At 38.1% G+C, this 18,985-nt stretch overlaps 1 protein-coding gene across 1 annotated transcript in view; it reads right to left on the reverse strand.

Moving 5' to 3' along the window:
* Positions 1-7,032: 7,032 nt before the first annotated feature.
* The window catches only part of LOC112569476 (deleted in malignant brain tumors 1 protein-like), a 40,111-nt gene continuing 28,158 nt past the window's right edge, over positions 7,033-18,985 (reverse strand). Inside the window, exons 10-15 of the mRNA XM_025247277.1 lie at positions 15,645-15,792; positions 11,209-11,378; positions 9,941-10,082; positions 9,430-9,602; positions 8,610-8,888; positions 7,033-8,258 (exon numbers count right to left, since the gene is read on the reverse strand). Coding sequence (XP_025103062.1) covers positions 7,951-8,258; positions 8,610-8,888; positions 9,430-9,602; positions 9,941-10,082; positions 11,209-11,378; positions 15,645-15,792 — 1,220 coding nt within the window. The 3' untranslated portion in view covers positions 7,033-7,950. The remainder of the gene's footprint in view (positions 8,259-8,609; positions 8,889-9,429; positions 9,603-9,940; positions 10,083-11,208; positions 11,379-15,644; positions 15,793-18,985) is intronic.

Consider the following 18,985-nt stretch of genomic DNA (forward strand, 5'->3'; position numbering starts at 1 on the left):
TCGACATAACCACAAAGGATGGAAAAGGTTTTCACGAATACAATGAAGGCGCGATTTAAAAACAAACTGCATGTAATGGTCTACGTAATTAAAAATAATAATCAGTACCAGTTATTTTGATAACAAGAGGTCATGTTCACCGTCTCTGTTCTTTCCATGTCTATTCTATCTCGTTTGTTCCTCTACTCCATCTATTAGAGCAGGTGTCTAGATGGATAGCTGGATGAGTGTGTGGATCAGGAGGTGCTAATAGCTTCATCAGCCGGTGTAAACACCATCCTTGGTTATAGGCGGTTATGAAAAACATCCTCTACATTGTTGTGAGCTAAAATAATAAAAACGTAAGTACTAAACATTCTCTGTGAAACACAAAATGAAATAAGAACTAAATAAGAAACCTATGTACACGAGAGCGCACTCACACACACACACACAGTATATTTATGTCCACATTTTGTCTACATATACTCGTGTCTGTGTTAAGTGTTGTAACTGCAGTCTTAATAGTGTTATTAATTTCAGGTACAAAGTTCGCTAATGACACATAGCCAGCGCTCGCTCTACCCAGGAGAGACTTCAAACTACAAGAACAAACGACTGTAGCCAGCGGAATACCTGGGGTCCACTGAGGTCTTCATGCAAACAGATGGACCCGTCTACTCTTTATTTTATCAATGCATACATCTATCCGTAAAACACTTATGCTTAACTACTACTACACTACTACTACAACACATCTACAGTTAACTTCATGATGGTTTCGACTGATTAATTTAGATAAGACTGATGCGTCCGGAGAGGGAAACTTTATCCATGATTAAGTCTGAAGTTTGTGAAATCCGGCTCAAAGATTCTAAGAAACTGCGTGATTAATCTTCTGTCACTAATGTGAGTGTGTTCCTTGCTTCCGACTGCAAAAGCATGATGAGCGTCGACATCATTCCTCGAGCATTTGCGTAGCTAAATATACGTCGTCGTCGTCGTCGTCGTCGTCGGTTTGAAGACAAGTTTCTTTCCCTGGTCACAGCTGACTGCGATGTAAGTGCTCTGTAAAAAGATCAAAGCGGTGTTACTTTTAACAGCAGACGGGCCTGGGAGAGAGAATTAACCTCAAGGTCACTAATAACTTATCGCAGTATTTCTTCCTCTTTCATTCCAGGCTGATGCTAACACCTTCCTCCACTCTGTAAAGCTCGTCTTGATTAATTTTTTGCGTCTATCACAGGATTCTTCATGTGCTAATCATCTGCAGTAGACGAAAGTACACCATTCATCCTAGTTTTAACCCCCCCCCCCAAAAAAAAAGAAAATAAACAACAAACAAACAAACAAACAAAAAAACAGTGTCAGAACTGAAGAACCATACACCTTAATAGCAGCCCAAGCAAAGTCAGGCTGAAGGCCATACAGAGCAGCATCAGTACTACCGACGAGATGCTAGCAGAACAACAGGAAAGATTCTCACTACGATCTTCAACTGTCACATTCTAATTAACAAGCATCAGCGGAACTGCAGCCACAACTTCATTGACTTTAAAAAGGCATTTGACAGAGTCTGGCAGGAGGGGCTATAGTTGATGCAAAAAGTTAGCATCGAAGGAAGGTTTGTTCAAATCATCAAAACGCCGCACAATACAATATTGCTGAACAACCAAATAGGAGCTTACCTTCGCACCCCAGTAGGTGTTGTTTAATATCTTGTTAACAATAAATGCAAAATTTGTAAAGCACACTCCTAAGGAGCATACTCTTAGTGCTTAAGGACAGAAGAACATGGTGGTGGTAGAGATGTGTTGTGTCAGAGAAAGAGAGAGTACAAGAAGGAGGGAAAATAAACTCCAATAGATAACAAGCAAGTTATTACAACGATATCGACAAGTATAATATACATGTATAATATAAATTATGATCCCTTTAAAACTTTGTTTGCTATAATAAGCATCAACTGATCCTTTCATTGCTGCAGACGCTCTCATGAGGCTGAGAAAATAATCCGCTTAGTCTGCACGTCAAGGCCATGCTTGATGTTAATCTGTTTGTTATCGTCGCAGTCCACATTCTGGCTTTATCGTCTTAAGATGGAGCACTCAACTAATGGCATCTTCAAATTAGCAATAAGAACATAGGACATTTGTTGAGGAAGAAGAAACATATAGTCTATCTGCTCTAAACATTTCCAACACGCTTTATCGTAGCAATAACAAATGAATAAAATCCCGTTTCAAGCAGATGGCAAGTGAAGACAGACTGGACAGAGTACAAATAGCGAAGGTGGCACAACATGTCTGGCACATTACCTGACACCCTAAACTTTTGTGTGCATTTAGCTTTTTATAAATAAAGCAAAATGCAATCAAATACAAACATGAGTGTTTGTGTGTTTGTGTGGTGGTGGACTTTGTGAAGATGTGTGTAGAGGTATCATATACAGATAAGCACTGACATGGGGAGAATAACTTTTTCCTTATTAATGTGTGTTCGTCTATTTCCTTACCACCATCAGCGTAGTATATTTTAGTATATTCACTAAATAAGGCGATATCATGAGGATTAATAATTAATCCGCTTAATTTGTGTCGCTCCGCAGCTCACAGAGACACAACTCGTTATCGCCGCAACTTTCTTGTTTCTTCGACATACTCAAGTGGAACATCTAGTGCATTGTCGTCTGCTAGGACTTTCCTGGAAGGAGTCCGGTCAGACACAAAAGTACAAAATCCAAATATGCATTAAATAGGATGCAGTGAGTGAACACTGAATACCAGGAAGAAATAATGACGAACACGTCTTTGTTCCTTTGTTGCAAGTGCTTACCGTTTGAGCTCGTTAAAAGCATTAATTACAACCTAATAGTTTCTCTTTGTCTCTTAACAGCTCTAAGAAAATCACATTTCTTGCAGTTTCAGTAGTAAGATGGGGAACAGGCATGCCAAACATTTTTCGCGCGACTTTGTCATTCGAGAGCAGGCGACTATCAATGGTGGACGTTTTTTGCTGTCCCCGGTTAGTCAGAGGATTACAGTTGTCGCCCTAGGAAACTATTTTGCTGAGCTCGAGTAATCTGTCCTTGATTAAGGTTTCTCTGGCTACCTTTGTGGCCTTTCTGTATATCGCGGTGATTTGCCTGTATTCTGCAGCTACCTTAGAGCTCAGGCCTCCTCGGTGTCGCAAAGGTCAAGACTTCCTGTTGACCCGTTCTGTTTCTTTGCCATGACGCGCTTGCGAATCTCATCAGCCATCTGACATGACTCGAGAGGGTGTCCACATCACATTTAATTAGACACCAAATTTCTATACACCTAGAGCCTGAAAGAATTAAGCAGGATCTTCTTTAACTTTTTACAGGTTAAAGCGAGTTGGGCGAGTGTTAACCTTAGGTTCATAAAGACGATGTTGTATTCGCTATTAATTAATATCTTGGCATGGATGTGGCCTCCTCTGTGCCTGATTAATGGTAAAGCATTTCTGCAGTAAGTTGAGATCGATCTGGTTTCGAAAATGTGTTACGTCACTAGTCTCGGCCCTATGTAAGGGGGAAAGGTGTTGGCGAGAGATAGCACGTGACTTTAATTTGTGACTGCGAAATTTAACAACCATAGAATTTTTATTTTTTTTAACACAAGATGGGAGTTCACACCGTGCCAGCCAATCGTTGATGTTCGTCTAGGCTGACTTTGGCGAGAAAGTACCCGATCATTGCGAGGACGTCCTTTCTAGGTACCACTCTCATTGCCTTCTCCAGCTGCTCGTACAATAGTTCTATGAATAGAAGTGCGAGCGTACACCTGAAAGATGGTCATAGTGTGGGACTAGTAGCGATGTGGATGGAGATTAACTTGTTTGAGATGAGGGGACCAACTGTAAACTGACTTTGCCACCTTTTTGTGGACAAGAAAACCTCCGCCATGTTGGTGTTTGGACACCTCGCCGCTGAACCACAATCCGTGGCCCTGGTCCGTCCATCAATGTTATTGCAGCTGAGAGTTTTGCGACAGTTCAGTCTAGTGATGTAGTCATTAAAGAGAAATAAGAAGGGGAGGCAACTATCGTGTCAGGCAAGGAAGCCAGAAAAGTAAAGCATTTAACAGCAAGCAAAGGCAGTGGTTTCCCTTGACACACCCATCAAAGCAAAACGTGTGTGTAGATCAATCAGCAGTCAAGGTGATTTAATTTTAATAATAAACTTTAAAGATTCTTGACATTAAAAGCAGATTTATTTTTAGAGAACGCTGTGGAATCAAAGTAATGAAACTCCATTTGTAAGAACATAAGTATGCTATGATGTGTGTATATATATATATAGGTGTCCTTTTAGAGAAAAGATTCCTCACAAAAGTTGTGTGTAAATATTGAAGAATAAACTGAAGAGCTCGATGTTATCATGTTTCATTGATTTCGTTAAAGTGCTGACAAGGTTTTCTTGCGTTTTGTTGTTGTTGTTGTTGTTGTTGTTGTTGTTGTTGTTGTTTTATTTCAGAGAATAGGGTAATGCTACCATTCTGCGGAATTTCGTCTGCTTAGTTTTACTTGAAGATCCTTCGGTCAATGAATTATAAAATTTCTTTATTTGACTTTGATAGCAGCAATATTCTGTAAGCAACGAAAGCATTTAATTCAGAACTTTTCAGTGAGTTATTGGCGTTCTCTTTCTTCATCGCTCCTAATTGTCTGTTCTTTTATGTCTTACAATATATGAAGATTTTTAGAAAAAATGACAATATTTTGTTGCCGAAATTTCCACCTGCTTCCATTTCATGTTATTATTCTCTATTGGAAAGGGAGCGGTATCTTGATTATTGTTGACACCCAGCGAATATTTTGTGACAAGATATGAAGTAATGTCACTCACGATAACGACACTAGGCTTTTAAATATTTTGTCTCGTTCTGTTGTTTTTCAATCTCATGTCTAACTTTCTACTCCACCAAAGTAAGTACAACAGGTACAGAGACAAAGTACACAGACAACAGCACTCGCACGCACACACACACACACAGAAACATATAAAAGGTAATCGAAACACAAACAACAAATTCGAATGTTCCATTTTGATGTTTACTATAATACTCATTTCTAAAAGTCTAATTTATTTCATTTTATCAGTTTTCAGGAAATGAAGGCAGCACACCAGTGGATGTTTAGTCCTGTCACACTGTTGAGTCCAAAGCACGTCTTCCTTCTCCTGCTGACCAAAAGAAAACTGGCGAGAAAAGAGTCTGGCAAGAACACTGAATATTGCTAATACCTTAGAGATGACGACACACGAGACAAAATAATAAAAATACAGTCTTTTATGTTAGCCTTGTGAAAGGAAAGTAGAAAAGTAGAACATTGCAAGAAATAGTGGATGCATATAAGAATGTTGTTGTAATTAAGGACCATTCTATTTGATTAACATAATTTTGTATTATAATGTCATAGACGTAAAACGTAAAACAATGAACATCACACACAGACAATGTGTCAAAGGTTTATAACGTGACCGTCTGTGTGCAATGTGAGAACAGATTATGGATCGGGATTTAAATAAATACCCGGATTCGAAACACTGAGAAATCTGAAATCCATTTCGAGAGACTCAGCTCAGAGCTTCTTTATGTCATCTTACTCACGTGACTATTGTCACATCAGTATTACAATGTTCATTATTCCTTTGACTGGTACCAAAGGTTGAAGGGGAACATGTGAAGAGACTTGGTCTTGCGATGAGAATGCAGGCCGTGAATATATGATGTTGTTATTGTTTGCAAGGGTACCGAAGACATGTGTACCATAGTCATCGAGACACAGATAAGCTCTTACCAAAACACGACTAGAGATTAAAAGCAATGTTCAAAGCTGAACGGCCTCGTCAAATAAGCATTATGCAGACTATTGAGAGACCAAGAAAAAAGGAGTAAAACTAAAAAGAATGAAAATGTAATTTAGATAGGTTGAATAAAATTTGTATTATTGCACTTGTTTGTGATCCAGACTTCTATGGTCACCGTGTATGGCCACTTCTTCCACGCACATAGCTGCCTGCAAAAAGAACAAGTTCATGCGGTTCAACAGCCATTTAAAATACAGTGCATAGACAACGAAAACAAACACCCAGCATGTTAAGAAATCTTACTATGTTCAATGAAGAAAGTATCATTTGTACAACTTAAGAAAATTGTAAAAATCATTAAAAAACTCGTGAGATATTTAGTCACATGGGTGTGTTGCAATAGAAGTAATGTCAGCTTACGTACTAAACAAATGATGTTATTATTATTATTTTTAGTAGTAGTAGTAGTTTCTTAGTTACTGAAACATCACAATTTTGTCATTTAAATTTATCCCAGTAGATATTTCTCCTCAAGAGATTTACGTGATATTAATCCTGTAACAGGAACGTGTCAGAATAGCTCAATCTGCAACAAAGGAAAAAAAAGCTTTTTTAACAACGATTAAGAAGAAGGCTAATAGTGAATAAAGTAAGATTCGCATAGAACTGACAATGTTTTGCAATACAAATCATATAAAATACACATTAATTAAACAGCAACTCTCGCTTTGTCTATCTACATTCCTGTAGTCAGAACTAGAGCTAACTGCTAATATAATTTTTTTAAGTACAGGTTGCCACAATCTACCTCTGTAGGACTCAAATACGAATTTTGGTATCTAAATGCGACGAATACAGCTTATTGGTATCACCATTTTTATTACTTTTCTTACGATAGTACAGAAAATGACATTACTGATACTCGTATATTGTGTAATTTGTGTGATATAGTTTCATCTATGTTAAGATACAGAAGCATTCAACACAAAAGGGATTCTGGACTATCCAAGCAAACATGAAAGATTTTGTGTGGGGATCACAAGAGTCACGTGTAGTCTAATGTTAGCTTAAGTAGCTGGTCATGACTTGCACGATGTCGTTTCACATCCTATAAGGCTAGCAATCAGAGATACCATTAGTAAATTTATTTAACGATTTATGTATCGTTAGCTTCGATATTATTGATATTATTGTGAATTTCAGTTAGTTATGTGTGTTCATTTATAAATACAACAAAACAGAATATTTTTCATACAAGGAGTGAATTATGATTGGTCAGATTTATCAAAGGTTACTGATCCAAATATTTGTCCTCATGCTCTTTGTTGGATGGACAGGAAGGCAAAGAGTTGTTGCCTAGCAACGACTTGACCAAAAAAGTTGGAATGACGTCAGCGACCTTTGACCCGCTTCCAACTGCATCTTTAAAGAGCACTAAGTTTGATAAAACAGCAAGAAAATTACAAGATACAGAGTACACGAAGTCAAATGGGCTTAGGAAGTACGAAACATAAATCCGAAACACCTGCAAAAGTAAATCAAAATAAATTGGTAGAATTAAAAGAATTAAAATCTTGATCTCTGTCTCTCATTTACACTCTCTCTCTCTCACACACACACACACAAAAATAAACAACACTATCAAATAGACACAAACTAAATGCTGTTTAAATAATTCTTTTTTCTAGTACAACAGATTTATGTCTGATCATTTCAATTAATATAAGGAATTATGAATACTTATTACTGACTACGATACGCATTCAAATCGATAGAGAGGTCAACATATCTTTAAAAAAAAAAAACACTCGATGTTATAGAGGTCAGAGAATATCTTGGACAAAAATGTCCGTTATACCAGATGTCTTGCAAGCTATGTTTAAATCGCTTACCTGTACTCGCCCTTCTGTATATGTGTCGCAGCAGGTGTACAATAACATCGGGCACGTGACTCGAGAAATAATAACAAGCAGCAACTCGTACTGCTGGTAGTAGCACGCAAATCATGTGACACGTGTTGTGTCAAAGTGTAATGTTTAGTGTTACATCCTCGTCCCTTTAAATAGTGTCATGAATATGGATTAAGGAAAAAATTGTAAAGTACGTTTATTATTAGAAAAACAATGAAAGTGAAAATGTCAACCTTGAACACTGAGGTTGAGCTCGTAAGATGAGGTCAGCGGAAGTCTGTCGTCATCATCAACGGTTTCAGTGACGACGGTACAGGTGTGCACACCGCTGTGTGTCACGTGGTCTGCCGCTAGGATCCGTAACTCCCCAGTCGTGCTGTTCACTCTTCCTGACCACGTGATGGACGCGGGGGGAGGGTTGCTGTCAGCTTTACACCACAGGGTCACGTTGTGTCCAGGCTTTAAATCAGAAAGACTTGACAAGGGCTGTTGTTCCCCGGTGTTGTTAGTCCATGTTATTGTAATCAACGGCTTATCTGCAAATTGTAAAAGTTTAAAGTAGTTGTTCCCGCCTTGTCTGAATTGTGTATCGTTAAAAAACCGAGTATGAGTTTTTCACACGATTTTTACGGTTTTTACAGTATTGTTTATTCTGAAAAAGAACTTTTTTGTTCTTGTATTATCTGGAATTAAGGGAAGATCATAAAAATAATAAAATTTATCTTAATTATTTTTTTAATGTAATGCTTTTTTATTGAAGTATTTAGACATTTATAACAAGACTTTGAATTATTTTAGTTACTTAAAATACTTTTTATTGCTTGCATGATGTCATTCTTTTTAAAAGTTAATTACAAGTAGACACTGCTATAGTAATAATTACTCACAGTAAACCTTTAGCACATGAGTGTCACTGAACATCATATCATCAGAACTAAAATCCTTCCCACGACAGCTGGTGCAGCATTCCACTTGTCGTCCATTGTACTCTTTAGTCAGTTTGTCAAACATCAGAAACTCGCCATTAGGACGACCGCCAGCTGTGTCTGTCCATGTGTACTCAGATACCCGTTGATAAGTTCGTGGTGTTACGCACATTAGAGCTTTGTTTGCTCCTTCCATAAACGGGTACCTTTCGTCCCGAGAAACTATTAAAAGATGTTTGTCTGCAAAAAATGGTCATGGAACCTACAAGGAACTAAACAAGCAGGAATAAAGCAATGTTTTCTATTGATATATATTATCAACATTTTATTAAGCAAATGAATGTATCAAAGAAAAGACTGTTAATGAAAAATTAAAAACACTTTTATTCAAAACCTTACACGTATTACACCCCTCTGTCTTTCACACCGACACATGCACGCACGAGAAAATACAGGACTTATAGGGCATGACATATGGACAGAAGAATAGAAAAATAATTCTTTGTTATATGAATCAAACTTGTTACACAATGAGTTTTGCAGTCCCTGCTTGCAACGAAGCTCAAGTCAGCAACTTTCTGCTATAAAGACAAGTGTACTGTACTATGCACACCGCTACATATAGCTTTAACTGTGTAAATGTAAAATGTGTAGGTTGGAAGGTCTCATATACTTATGAGACAAGGAATTAATAAAATATTATCATAATGTTCCTTACCATAAAGACGCGAAACAAAAATGCCAAAGATGTTTTCACAAAACAGAAATCAGAAAATCTCACAAAAACTTCTGCTGCAAGAGACGCCAACATCATTGGAATAACATCCCTTCGCAGTGTTATTTCGTCCACATTCATCCAGGCTGCTCTCGCTTCCATCACAAACAAATGTAACTTGAAGTAAAGGTTTCTTGTCTTGTCCGAACAACAAACCGTCTATCAGTGTAGCTCTATCTCTGTTTGAAAAATGTCAAACAGTGTTTGATTAATTTTTTTAGTGGTCTTCCTTTCTAAGGAACATAATTATATATAAATCGGATATTTCATTGATAAGTATTGGATATCTTTTACATTTCACATCGCAATTACACAAGTTAATGTCTCCTGTATTGAGATAATACAAGCAAGTAGCTCTTATTCTGTTTCATACTCAACTCTCTGCAGTCTTATAGCTGCCTCCCTTCATTGTAAAGTTTTTTTTAAAGAAAAAAACTAAATCAGCAGTTTAGTCTTTGTGTCTAAAATTTTCTTCCCATTGTTTTATTTTTGACAAAAGAAAGATAAAGTATCTCACGGGCCTAAATTGAGTTGTCTGCAGATGACTGCGGCAGTTTTCTCGTTGTTTACACACACTGTGCTAAATTGTTTACTTCCAATCTTCACTTCTACACGCCCCATGTTACTGTCTGTACGGCGAGGTCCTGTCAGTCGCAGACCTGTAACAATGAGGTGAAAGGTCATCACGTGCATGTCATCTGTTGTATAGTTGTTTGCTGATCACAAACTCAAACAACAAGCGTTTGAATATTTTCAGGTCTTTTTTCCCATCACTTCTCGTAAAGGACATATTTTAATATTAGGCACACGATCATATCACAAGATTTTAAAACATAATTTAATTCAGTTTAAAGCAATGTTTTTCACTCTTATGTTTACAATTAGTTTTTCTTAGAATGTAATTAGTTTTAGTTTTAGTATATTAAGACATTTTCTTCCTAATAAAGAATATTAGTCTTTATGCATGTGCAATCGGCGGACTTATATAATATAACATTTGCAATTATCGTGCAAATGAATTTCTGTCACAGATTGTAACAAAAGGTTGTGTTATGAGAATGTAATTCTCTTCTTAAAACTAATATTTCCAGGAATTATTTTAGTAAGCGGCTGATTAATTGTCATTAATGATACATTATATTCACTTTTTAAATGTGTGCAGCTGGAGCTTTGGCAGACCTACTTGACGTAGAAAAGAATCAAAGAAATATTTTACATTTGCTTGATCCCTGGGCAGTCTTTTAAGAAAAAAAATGTTTTAAAGTTCTTAAGGTCGAGTACAAAAATCACCCTTACATTAATAGGTTGTGAGAAAGATTGTATAAATATAAAGGGCTGTTCATTATTAACAATACCAGTGTTGTAACCATCTCTTGCAATTTATTTGTATCTTGAAGTTCATCTTTTCAGTCATATTTTAGAACCCTTAAGGTTAACGAGAACCACAAAGTGTTCTTTACAAACTGCCAAACGCTCATGCTTCATGAACTTAATTAACTTCATGAAATTCATTACATCAGCTTCAAACTGAAAAATATTTTTTTCCCTTTTTCCCTCTAAAAGATTCCCCTCCTCTTATAACCTTTCCCCTTTACCATTTGTTTAAAAGTCTGTTATATTATCTGGGTTTTCGCATGTTTAGGACTTAGTCATCCGCATTCATTGCAACGTAAATCTTATGTATTTTAGCTCTGTTTACTGTAAATATATACCTTACTTAAAAGAAAAAATACCCTAATGAAGACATTAAACTCCTTGAAAAAAAAACATTTCTTTTTTACTTACTAAAGTTTTCGAAGTCAGAAATGATACCGACATTGAGGCAGTTGCTTTTGTTAAGTTGTCCTATATCGCATTGTTGAAGATTTGTTTCCATTCCTTGACACTCCATATAATCAAATTGAAATCGTGAGCCATCGTTTACTAGAAGATACTTCACAGCTGCTTGCCCAGTGCTGTTAACCAACAGATAATACACATACATGTATTTACAAACTTACCACCTGCAGGTTGAAGGGTTAAGGTTCACTACGGACCTACTGTCTTTGCTGTGTCAACTGTTTTAATGGTCTTTTAGTGTTTGATTATTGTTGTCAGTTATATCTAGTCAGCCATGTCATTCTAAGCTAATTCAGACACATGCATAGCACTCATACACACTTTCATTGTCATTTGTTCCTTTTGCCATTAGCAAGAACCCGTAAGTAAATAAACAACAATTAATGAATCACTCTAATACTTAGATATAAATTCTATCTTTATGTTATTAATATTCACCTCTTTCATGTACTGTTAGCACTAACAAGTTCTCTTAGGACTTAGGTGCTAAAGTTTGTGTACAAAGGGTAAGTGAAATTCAGGGTATTGTGTAAGTATCACAGGACAAGTCTACTTTGTCGGAAGATCAATTTAAACGGTTTGAGTTGAGTTTTTTTTTCTAGATATCGCTAGATATCAGCGACAGTGTCCAGCTCATCCCTTAATTAATTATCCGCTACTTTTCGCACCAGCGATCAGCGAGCGCCGCTAACAGTGTACTATGTAACACTAACAGTGCACTACGTCACACTAACCGTGTACTACGTCACATTAATGGCGTACTACTTAACACTAACAGTGTATTACGTAGCGTTAGTACACCATTCACAACATTGTCAGCCGTCAACACCAATCACAGCAACAGGTCGGGTTCTTTGGAGGTTGAAAGTCTGCACCTCTCGTGCTAATGTAACAGTTTTTCAGTTATTCAGAACCAGGAGAAATAGAGACTGTCAGCGAACGAATAATCCTGTTTCTCTCTCTCTATTATTGATGTTGACTGCAGGCAATGTTGTGAATGCTGTACCAAGGTGACGTAGTACACTGCTAACGTGACGTAGTAAACTGTTACGGCGCTTGTTGATCGCAGGTGCAAATTGAGTACTTTGCTAGCGAATGATTAATAGACGGATAGGATTTGGAAAGTTAAATTACAGGTTAGGTTTAATTCGCCTATATCTACCGATAACTGCAAAAAGCAAACCATTCAGGTTGATGTTTAAAATCGATAAACAAAGTGACGCTCTATTCTTTGTTTCGTGTTTGAGTATCATGGGTAATTGGGGTGCCCCATGCAGATATTTATGGTAGTCAAGTGGTTGAAAACCCCCATAGAAATTTAATACAATGATTGGTCGAGGACCAAAATAGTCAAACGCGAACAACTTTAAATGCCGAGATCACACTGTACGCCATTAAGTCATTTAGTGTAAAGACCTTAGCACCACATCAAGACCGCTGAAATACAGCCGTCGTCTTCCCCTCTGTTTTCCTTTAAAATTATAATATAGGATGTTATGCTGGGAACAAACCTAGAACACATTTATCATAGCTGTGAAGTTATTTAGACTAGAAAAGTATGTTTTGTCAAAAACATCGCGTATCATAAAGAAAGAACTAACAAAGAATAATAGACAAATAAACAAATAGAAGCACCACATTTTAAATCCATAGCCATTTCATTGTCAGAAGATATTAACTGGTTTGACAGACAAATTGCTGAACGATTCGAAGCATATGGTTAATAAAGAGAATGCTACACACAATAATATAGAGTTTCGATGTTGTTTATTCATGTACCCAACCAAAGATCTTAAAAGAAGTCGTTGGTCCAGTTTTTTTTCAAAAATTAAAAGGAGGGCATTGAAAACAAAATAAACCTCCTGAGATCAGATATATTGTACTTGTAGTAGACGTTGTACATATGTTTGAGCACACACACACACAGAAAGTACCTAGCCTTTTCACAGTTGAAAACATTCAATACAACATCATGTCTGTAAACTGTTTTTACACAGATTGCAGCTTCCCTTGCTTCTATCAGCTGTCGCTAAAAATCCATCTTGTAACGGCCAATTGGTATTTTTCTTGTGCATTGATTTTTTTCTTCTTTGCACAATAGTAGCTAAAATAAGCTTTCACGTATCGCCTCAAATCCGTTTTTCAGAGTATAAGTGGTAATTGTGAAATTCGAAACTCAGTCTCTATGATTTTCTCACAGTTTATTTTCTTAACTTTAAATCTGTCGTCTACTTCTATAGAATTACCAAATGTATAATTTATTGTAAAACGTATTTAAATAGTTTGATATCATCATTTTATATTTTACTTTGAATCTAATGAGATGATAAAACATGCATTGGGTGGATTGAAAACTTTTTTTAAGGCTTAAAGAACAACTATAACAAAATGTATCACGTAATTTTTATGCCTGTTCCTTTAAGAAAATCATGTCACTAAGGTAAAAGTAACATAATAAATACATTCCTATTATAACTAAAAAAAAAAACAGCAGCATCGTACGCAAAAGCAATCAAAAGTTATATGATATATATATGATATGAAGGAGACTTATAACGCGCAAAATCCGAATCCTTGGGAAACGCTCAATGCGCCGAAATGTTACAGAAAAGTACACCAATAAAACATTAGCAGCTGCAGAAAACCAAAAGGAAAGTTAGAATCAAACGATCGGACGGCTAAAAAAGACCACAGTTGTGAGCGCGAACGATCTGCTGCTGCAAAGCGCATGACACTACTCACAACACAGGACCACAAATCAGAAAAAGAAAAAAAGGTGTTTGCATGGGCAAAAATGAAGGGTAAGATTCATCAGGTGCTTGGCCCTGCAGTACAGTCCACAGTCCTCTGACGAGTGCTGAGCTACATGCACTGGTGGTCATATCTCTGTACCTTGTTTATATAGCTGATCGATACAGGCCACACTGTCAACTGCACGATGACCTCCTCTGATGAGTGTGATCAAACATCTACAAGCCACATGAGTTAAGTGTCTTTGTGTTGCTTCTACGAAGATTGCAAGATGACAGCTGATGTCGATCCGCAATCTCTCGCGTGCTCACTCACTGTCACAGCGAACTTGAGTTGTAGTAAAGAAAGTGAAGCAACAATCCCCTTTGTCATTGTCTGTATGGGTATGTGAGCAAAGACAAATTTCTGTCCTCCTGGGCAGACAATAAAGTCTGTTTTGATTTTGATTTTGATTTGATTTTGATTTTGATAATATGATAAGATTCCTTCATAGTCTGAAGATGTTCTCAGTATATGCTCAAAATGTTACCGATGTCATCGATCCTTGTTATCTGGAGTCGTCGCCAAGTAAGTTAAAATAGAAAGACACATTAGATACAGTTTTACCTTTTTTTTTTAATTTATGAAGGCTAAGAGACACACGTGATGTTTTCTAAATACAGTGGTAACTCGACATACGAGTTTAATTCGTTCCGTAACCTTGCTCGTATGTCAAATTGCTCGTATCTCAAAGCAATTTTCCCCATTGAGATTAATGAAATGCCATTAATCCGTTCCAGCTCCCAAAACACCACCTCAGTTGTTTTGTTAAGTGTTTTTGAATAAGAAAAAGTGTATTTACAAGAAACATTATTTATGAATAACAAATACATATTCTATAAAACATATTAAATTCTTCGTTTTGTGAAGTGTGTGGGATTGCTTCAGCATCACCGTAAATCGCTCGTCCTTCTCACACCATGAATGCTTTGTTTAAGGTTCCTCCTTGAAGCGCTTCTCTTCACCACACAGTCAATAGTTCTCCCATCTTTCATGGAGAGAAGTCCGGAGCTTAGAAATTATTGTAACGCCCTAGCTGGCGTTGTACCCTTTATCAACTCCTGTTTAAGCTCAGAACATATCATTGATGTGCTACACCGTACATCATCGCAAAGTCAATTACTCGCACACCTTGCTCATGTTTTTCTACGATTTCGCGCTTTAATTCAGTAGACATCATCTTCTTCTTCGGACCCATGGTTATAAAAATAAATGTGATAATGTTTTGTAAATGTACAAAAAGCAAAAAAACGTGAACCCAACTTATCAAAAATGCTTCGAAAACGAGGGAAACAAGCACACAACACAGACTGAGTCTAGTCTGAGGTGGGGGAAACTGTTAGACGCTGCACACGACCCCAACATCCGCCCAACATGTTGGGTCGTGTGCAGCGGTTGTATGTGCGAATTCCTCGTATCTCAAATCTTGCTCTTATCTCGAAGCAAAATATCGCTCGCTCGGCGGCTCGTATCTCAAAACACTCGTATGTCAGGGCACGCGTATGTCGAGGTACCACTGTACTAGAATAATACAATGCATGCTTGACATCTTGCTGTTGGATGGTGCGGTGTTAAAACAATGGGTTACTGACCTGGTGAGTCCCAGCATCCTGCCGGCCACCTCTACTTCGCTCTGTTCAAATCCACCTTCACACACTGTAGTCCATTCTCCGTTGACCGATATTTGTAGACGTCCTGCCTTTGACGTCCCGCCATACAACCGGGCTGTCATTGGTGTGGCTGTCACAACACAGATGTAGTTATTTTGTTAAATAGTGTATTTTTGTTGTCTGTGCGATTGACTGCATAACACACGTAATGTGCAAATGTTATTCTACTCCTAGTTTTGTTTGAATGAAGGGTGTGGAAGTTGTCGCGTGTCGCATGCTGGCTCAGCCCGAGTTTTAGTCCTAGAGGGGAGGAGGGGGCTGCTGCGTCACTAAAGTCTGAGGCAATTTTGTTTTGTGACGTATTTTGGCGGGGGGGGGGGGGTGGAAGGAGAAAAAAGGATAGAGAAAGGGAGCGGCCACCATGGAGAAAGGTTTGGCGGGAAGAAAAATTCCGTTGCAAGAACTGTGAACCTCTTGAACTGTGAGTACGTTTATGTAGCATTCATCTATAATGCTTCTGTTTGGGAACATTTGAATGACGATTATCTGTGTGACTGTGTGAGAATCCGTTGATAGAACGAAGCGACGTTTAGCTGTAAGGCATCTGTTTGAGAACATTCGAGTGATATTTCAGGGAACGAATGTAGAAGCGAGGGAGTAGTGCTTGGTAGATGTAGGTGTCCCCAACCCCTTGCTTTCTTTTGTGTTTCCTCCCGTATTCCTTTTATTTCATCTTTGTTTGGTTTTTTTTTTTTGTTGTTGTTTTTATTAAACGTGTATTTGTAGCGTTCTCGCGTGTGCGTGTCGTTTGTTCTGAACTGGAGAGCGACTGGATTTGTTGCTACACGCGACAGAAGTGTTTATTATGTGAGTGTACTGCAACTGTCAATCGCGTAATGGCTTAGTAAGAGTACAGGGTAGTTAGTTGTGTAAAGCCAGCAACGACTAGAAAGACCACTCGAGCAGTAAGGACTGCGTTGGTCATGGATCTCGGGCCTGATTACTTTTTCAATCTTGTTACCGCCTAAAGTTCTAAGGTTTAACCGTGTCCATCAAATACTCTGTCTCTTTGTCACCGTTCTCATTCTTATTCATTTTCCAGTACATGTACATGGTTTCTACATTGCATTCCTTGGCAACAACCCGCCGGACACGAAAAGACACCTTGACAGACAAGGAGTCAAAAGACTAGAGGAAGTCAACAACGAGCACCGGTACCAGAGAGACACCAGTGAGACCACCAATACTACAAGGCATTTAAGAAGAGTGATATGCAGCATCAGACTCAATGAGTGAGGAGGATAAATAAGATCCGGGAACCCCTAACAAACACGACTGGGAATGGTCCGGATTGTGCTGTGTAAAAAGCAAGGACGCCTTGCGAAGCACTGTAGAAAAGTGAGTGGGAGGTCACGGGAACAGTTGCATCATACAAGATGTCTTGTGATCCGGCCGATCTCAACCACTACAGGTGGTTGTGCCGACGTCGATGCAGCTTAAAGGGATTCTAAAGGCAAAATAAAACTGCTTAGAATCGCGTAAAGAGTATGCAGACTACATTTCTGTAATGAAACAAGGATAATTTGAGAAAAATCGTCTAGAGTAGATACTACCAGAAATTCGTAAATGGAAAATCACAGTGTTGCGAACCTGGGGCAAGGTTCCGTTGATTTGGTAGGTGGTATGATTTCTGTCACTCGGTCTAACACACCGTCGATATCACGTCGACATCTCCATTCCATGCGCTTCTACCCAATTGCTAATTTACTCTGTATACTTAGATTTACGAGCCCCCAGCATGAATCACCCCAATGAAAAGATAACTCGAGGCAATTTAGTATGTGAAGAAGGCTATATATATATATAATTTACCAGAAGTTTATACATACCAGAAAATGTTACGGTTACAAAGTATGAACAATTGATCGTTGTCTAGACCGTCCCGCTTTATGTCTCTGTTAAGCAGCATACATCAAACGACATGATAAAGTCAACAAAATCAGACTCACAGAGTTTTTGTATCAGACCTTCCACGTTCCAACACAGAAAGGTTAGTGTTTTCTGTGGATTAGTCAGGCTGGGGGCAGGGCCACATCCCTACGATACCTTTCTTGTCTCCTCGGGTGTCCAGACCGAGTGGTAATTGGACACTGCTGAAACATGTCAGTGAGGAGCGGCTGGGACCTGTTGCTAGAGTGGCCTCTCTCGTTGCACGTGGTTGTCTCCTCTCCATAGGAGAGGGGAGACTCCTGGTTGTCTCTCTTGACTTGGTTCTATCTGAGAGATGAAGGGGCACTGGAGATAAGTCCGCACAGGCATCTCCGGTCTCTTCTCTACGAGCTTCATGACTTCGATGGAGGTTCAGGCTGGAGGCTTCTTGCGTTCTTGTATCACTAGTCGTTCTTCAATGTGAAGTTTTCCGTTCTTATAAAATCCAAATTTTCCTTCTTTTTTTACTCGGTCTAGTTCTGCTCTCTGTCTTTTTGTTAGGTCGGCAGTGACTTTAATCCCGTTATTCCTGAGGGCTTTTTTCAGTTCAGAATTTTGTAGTACTGCCATCTTATCTCCCAATTTGTAAAAGCGTACAATTATGGGGCGGGAGTATTTTCCCCCTTCCTTACGTAGGTCCACTCTGTGTGCCCGCTCAATATTATCTGTTGTCCAGTCTTTTACTTTCGAGTGATCGTTTAGGATTTCCATAATCTTTCGTGCAGACTCCCTATAGTCCTCTTAGCCCGACTCTCTGACACCTATGAATTTCACATTGTTTATTCTGGAAAAACTCTTTAAGGAATCCATTTCTTTCTCTAGTTTGTTCATACGTGAGTTGGAGTGCGTGTCCATTGTATATATAGATTGTTTATGTCCCGAGAATTTTGGTCAAGTGTGAGTTTTAATTCACTCAAATCATTTTTAAGTTGGGCTATTTTTTGTTCAGTTCGGTGTTGATTGTCATCTAACATTTTTGATAATTTTTCAAAGTTCTCACCTTGCTTCTGCAGTTGCTCCTCTATTTTTCTCTCCAATCTTTCTAAGAATTTGTCCAAAGGTACTTGTAACGTTTTGTTGGAGGGTCCGTTTCATATGAATGCGAACGTGCATAACATCTACATGTAAAAACACGCTCGCCACACTCTTACTCTTTTTTAATACAAAAAAGACCGACCAACGGTTAACACATTTAATGTTTTAAAAGAGAAAAGAAAAAAAAAAAGCAGAAAAAAAATGATCATTAAAAAAGTGGCTGTGATAAGAAAGAAGAAAATGAAATAGGTCTATAGCATACTGTTTCCCGTCTGTAGAAAGTTGATAAATTTCCCCCG

This window comes from Pomacea canaliculata, linkage group LG7, assembly GCF_003073045.1.
Source record: "Pomacea canaliculata isolate SZHN2017 linkage group LG7, ASM307304v1, whole genome shotgun sequence".
Lineage (NCBI taxonomy): Eukaryota > Metazoa > Mollusca > Gastropoda > Architaenioglossa > Ampullariidae > Pomacea > Pomacea canaliculata.